The sequence below is a fragment of the Arachis ipaensis genome, chromosome B2 (assembly GCF_059453495.1).
Source record: "Arachis ipaensis isolate K30076 ecotype BB chromosome B2, ASM5945349v1, whole genome shotgun sequence".
Classification (NCBI taxonomy): Eukaryota; Viridiplantae; Streptophyta; class Magnoliopsida; order Fabales; family Fabaceae; genus Arachis; species Arachis ipaensis.
The window spans coordinates 5,914,135-5,919,835 of NC_142437.1; the positions used below are offsets into that span (position 1 = coordinate 5,914,135).

At 27.4% G+C, this 5,701-nt stretch overlaps 1 protein-coding gene and 1 pseudogene across 2 annotated transcripts; one reads left to right on the top strand and one right to left on the bottom strand.

The window, feature by feature from the left end:
• Nucleotides 1-794: 794 nt before the first annotated feature.
• LOC148572901 (uncharacterized) lies at nt 795-1,814 on the bottom strand. 2 transcript variants are annotated; one of them, XM_088505453.1, is made up of 2 exons: nt 1,538-1,814; nt 795-1,339 (listed from the first exon to the last, which is right to left on the bottom strand). In XM_088505453.1, exon 2 carries the CDS (start codon nt 1,337-1,339, stop codon nt 947-949), a length of 393 nt encoding a protein of 130 aa, XP_088361579.1. In that variant the 5' UTR covers nt 1,538-1,814; the 3' UTR covers nt 795-946. The 2 variants fall into 2 exon arrangements, with proteins under 2 accessions (XP_088361579.1, XP_088361578.1); XM_088505452.1 differs by having other exon boundaries at nt 1,436-1,814.
• A 2,900-nt stretch (nt 1,815-4,714) lies between these two features.
• LOC148572902 (uncharacterized) lies at nt 4,715-5,701 on the top strand (annotated as a pseudogene).

Consider the following 5,701-nt stretch of genomic DNA (forward strand, 5'->3'; position numbering starts at 1 on the left):
ATATCTTGTCCCAGATATCAACTCATAGAGATAAGCAGGAAAGGGAATATAAATTAATACTAAAAAAAAGTGATGGATCTGTCCTACATTCACTAATAAATCCAAATAAATAAACTTCACAAGTCTGATAAATTATCCTACAAGTTTATTACCAAATAATAATAATGGTTAGAATATAATTAGGATGAATTAGGATCGATTAGTATTATTTAGTATATCTGAATATTTATTATAAGAGATTATGTCTTTATTATTACGATTCTCTTAGTACCTATAAATACCCTTTTATATTGTATCATTCCAGACAACTTGAATAGACAACTTGAATACACTCAATAATACACAAATTCTTTCTCCAGTTTAGTCTCTTATTTCTAACATGGTATCAGAGTCATGGTATCCTCCTTGAAGAGAATAGGTTGTTTATTATAAAAGATTACGTCTTTATTATTACGATTCTCTTAGTACTTATAAATACCCTTTTATATTATATCATTCCAGACAACTTGAATAGACAACTTGAATACGCTCAATAATACACAAATCTTTTCTCCAGTTTAGTCTCTTGTTTCTAATAATAATAATAATAATAATAATAATAATAATAATAATAATAATAAAGGAAGAACTAGAGATAATAAAGTGGACTACAACATTCACCAAGAAACATTTTTGAAGTGTTTTTCAAGCAAAATTAAAATAATTTGTAATTAATTACTCCCTTCCTTTTTTAATTAGTAATCACTGCTATTTTGAGTGTTTTTTACACACTAATAAAATAAAATGCAGTATCATAACAAAGATTATGTCTAAATTTATTAATATACCCAAAAAAAAAAATCAAATGATCATTATTATAAACAATATATAGAGATACTAATAATAAATTACTTGCTAATTAATTGCACAAGTCAAAATGAAGAAAAGAACATAGACTGGAGGTTCCTCAAAGTGATTGATCCAATGGATGAATTTGATGATGATTCATCATCACCATTCCTTGTTCTTGTTTTTGCTCATCATCAATCTTGGAAATACAAAAGTCAGAGATGAATATTGAGAACCAAACAAAGGCTGGTGTGAGGAAGAGAATGAGACTAAAGGGTACCATCCAAAGATGCTTATTTGATGGATGATACTTATGTAACCACCATCCAAGCATACACCCTCCAAATATGCTTATCAACAAAGACAACAACAAAATCATCATATATGTCTTTTTAGTTATCATCCTTTCTTCTCTTTCTTTGTAGTAATCTCTGATATTCTTCATTCCTTTAGACTCCGATTGAATACTGTCTCGAAACACGACTTTAGTACTTGTAATTGCTTCTGTCATCTGATAAATAAGAGGTTTAGTCAGTCGATCAGAAATTAAATAAAACCTAGCTGCTTCGTAAATTAGATTTTGAATTGCAAAAAATAATAATCCTACCTATTTTATGCAAAATTATGTGTCTTAATGTAAAGATATTTAGTATTTTTTGAAGAAAAGTTAGTCCTCCCTCATGATGAATAAGGACACAAGAAAACTTGCCTGCAAAAGGTGCTATATATAAGAGGAAGAATTAGATGAAGTATATAGAACATGATCAAGGAGATAGGGATGTTGAAGATCTAAATATGAAGGGACAAGAGAGAGAAAAAATAGGAACTTATTAGGTGCATGAATTTCAGGGATATATGTGCTAAGGAGGCAAGAGGGACATGAAGTGTGATGTTGCTTTTGTGCAAGTAAGTTCCTATTGAGGAATTGTAATTATGTGGGGATGTTAATGTTTTAGATTTTCAAGTTTGATAAATAAAAAAGTCTTCATTCTTTATTGAAGGACAAGAAAGAAAAAAAAAAATATGAGGGGGGAATTAAAGTGAATTGCGTCTTGGGTTTGGACACTCTTTAATAGAAGTGGAGTTAACTGGGGTAGGAATAATATAATTGATGGTATAATTAATTTTGGTTGCATGTGTTGTTTTGGTTCCTTTTTCTACTTTGACAATTAGTTTGTTTATTGGGATATTCCGTTCCAATTTGGAGTCTTCAAAACCCCACTAAAACAGCCCAAAACCACCACCCAAAGTATAAAATTCTGTTAGTGTTCTAAACTATTAGGAAATCATAATAGAAAATTACCAGGTTATTATTACTTCATTGTTAATAAAATATCGTCATTAAAATAGTGTTTATTATAAAAATAAAAATATGATGTATTATTAAAAATAAATTATTAAATTAATTATTATGTATTTATATATAAATATATATTATTTAATTTATTTTTAATTTATATTTTATATTTAAATATATATTCTATACTACTAGTGGTTATTTATAACTGATTTTTAGTGTGTACGTGTATTACATAAAATATTTGAATAAAAATATATGCATATAACAAAACAAAATTGATATAAAATTGTTATTGAATCTCTTATTTTACAATGGTTTCTTATTGAATAAGAGAGGTGTGCTTGTATAAAATTTGATACTTAAATAAATATGGATCTTAGAAATTAAAAACCAAAGATGAGTTATGCAAGATTTTGAATAAAGATGTGGTATGTGTAATTTTCTAACTTTGGATCCGTTACTTTTGCCTTTTTATTTATAATTTTGTATGTGTCATTTTTTTAAATGCTATTTTTTATTAGCAGTTTCTACATATTTTTGTTACATGTTTTTGTTATATTATACCCCAAAATTTATTAGCAATTTTTTTCAAAAAAATGAAAATTGATTATTCAAAATAAATATATATTATAGAATGTAGTTAGTCAATAAATTTAAGATTTAATTACTCTATTAGTCTTTAATTATAATTTTATTAAATTTTTAATTAAATTTTTAGATTTTTTAATTAGAATCCTATACCATATCAGATTTTATAATTAAATCTCTAGTCTGTCGTCACAAAACTATTCGAATCAACTGAATATTCTGTTAAATAAAATAGAATATTCATTTAAGTGTTAGACATATTCATTTTGTTTAATATAATATTTTTTTTAATTCTAACATTTTATTATAATATAAATTTAATTATGAAATTTGATATAATATAAAGACTCTAATATATATATATATATATATATATATATATATATATATATAAATTTAATTATAAATTTAATAAAATTATAGACAACCAATAAGTTTAAAGACATATTAATATATTATGACATTAGATAGAAATAAATTTTCACTTTAACCTAATTTTTAGTTTGATCATACTTAAAATACGGAAAAATGGTGGAATATGATTTGTGATTAGGGGCTACTACAACACCATTTTAATTTAATTTTGAAGTTCCGCAGATGCAACGAAATGTCACTCAGTTGGAACTTACGTATAAAGCATAAGTATGGTATAATTAATATAATTAACATGTCAGCTAACCCAACCATATAACTTGTCATTAATTAATCATTTTTATATTAATAGAATAAGGATACACTCTGAAGTCTGAAATGGATTTGGGATGAGATTTGCAGAGATATGGGGTGCACACCAAAAACACAATGGCCATTTGTAAATTATCGTCTGATAAAAATATCCATGAACGTACAAAATTTGTCATGAAAAATAATAGTTATTTATATTTATGTATATTATTTTATATATAATTTTTAAAATAATTTAAATAATTAAATCTATTGTGACAGAATAATTAAATTTTGGTAGTTGAATTTTAATATATATATATATATATATATATATATATATATATATATATGATTGATTTCTTAAATTCTATCCCATATTATTATTTTACATAAATTATACTATTGTTAACGCTATATCTTAAGTAGGAGTGACAAACAGATTATGATTTACCAGATCGACTGTCTAATTTATTAAAGAAGATTGGCTACTAAATCAAAAAGTTGAACTCACTAAAAATAAAAATTCGTCCAAAGTGAAAAATCACTTAACCGGCAGACTTTAATTTAAATTTTTTTATTAAATATAAAAGCCAAAATTTCAATGCTTATGTTTTTATTTATTTTCGCACACTACCACCATTAATTCTTAACATTTTATCAAGCCAACATTCTTTCGGTTTTTTTTTTTTTTTTTAATAGGGAGAAAGACAAATAGGTCCCTATCCTTTTAAGTTTTTGATAAATACATTTCTAACAAAATTTAAATACAAAAAAGTCTTTGAATTTTATAAACGGAGGACAATTTTATCCCTCCATCTATTCGCCTCTCACAAATCAAACGGAACTGGTTGACGTGATTGTAACGGTGTCCAAGTGTCCGTTACGGTGCCATGCTAGAAGGAGGCTAAAGTTTGCAGGACAAAAAAGTCCCTAGTCATGAAAATGATGTCATTTTGCAAATTTTAATTTTTTATTAAAAATCTTTTTGAAAGATATAAATTACCATACATTGTCCTAATCCCTTCACAAAAATCAGAATTTTCTTCCCTCCAAAATGAGACTGAAGTGCCATCGAGAAAGGTGGAGTAGGAGAAACGAAACTGGTGTACTGAAGTAGTTTAGTCATCAAGCAAGGTAAGCAAATCCCTAACCTTTTTTATTTTTTTGCGTTAGGTTCCATATAATGTAGGGTGCGAAGAATGCAAATGCCTAAGTTTTTTACTTTGCTTTTTGTTTGAGTTTTGTTGAGAAAAAGTTATTTTCTCTTCAATTTAAAGATTTCTTGAGTTTTGAAGTTTGTGGTTTGATTTTATTTTTGTTAAAAAATTTCAGATGGCTGAAAGATTTGTAATTCCTATTTTTCATCATGAAAAAATTTTTATGAGAAATGATGAGGGGGTCTTGTTTATGTGAATGAAAAAGTAGAAAATTTTTATAAATGGACATAGATTTTATTAATTTTGGTAATTTGGTAAAGTTGTTTGAGGGTTTAGGATATCCTGAATATAAGACAATATATTGGTTTGATAGTACGCGAGTGATATTGAGTCTAGGTTTCATCGTTTATCAGAAAATAGTGGGATTCGTGAATTGTGTGATAATTTGATGAGGAATAAAAAAAAGATGAGTTCTACATTTATTTTGATCATATTGTCAATAAACTTGAGTATGTAGAGGAAGCAGGAGCCGGGAATGCAGGAACTGAAAATGTTGAGTGTATAGAACTAGATGACATCTGTGATAATTTGATGACATCATCTTATGATGACGGTTACAAAAGCACGGAAGATGAACCTTACAAACTTCCACTTCCGAGGTATGATGATGACAGTGATAATGAGGAGAGCAATGGAGAAGAGAAATGTGCCAAAAAGAAGAGACATATAGCTTACAAGGGAAAAAAGTGGCTGTATCAAAGAGAAAAATGAAAGAGAATAAGAAGAATTCATTAAAGAGGAAGAATGCACCAAGGAAGAATAGATAAAATATTACTAAAAAAGACCCAATATACAACTAAATGTTGGGCCTAGTGTAGACCAAAGAGCTGGGCCTTCTTTGCAAACTAGTGGGCCTAGTAATGGGCCTACCGTACACTCAAGCTCCACTGATTCAAAGTATGACTATGAATATCATTCAGAGAATTTACATACCCTTGTTTCTTCTGATAAAGAAGCTGAAAAGCAGCATTGGTCCGAGTTCAATGATGAGTATGGATTTGAAGAAGGGCATTTTGAAGCAGACACCAAGTCTGTAACTCTTGATGATTTTAAAGAAGTGGTGAAGAACTTGTTCATATACGAGGGCAGGAAGCGTCAGTGA

Excerpts from the sequence above, each read along its gene's own strand:
- LOC148572901 (XM_088505453.1), bottom strand. The coding sequence starts at position 1,339 with ATGACAGAAGCAATTACAAGTACTAAAGTCGTGTTTCGAGACAGTATT.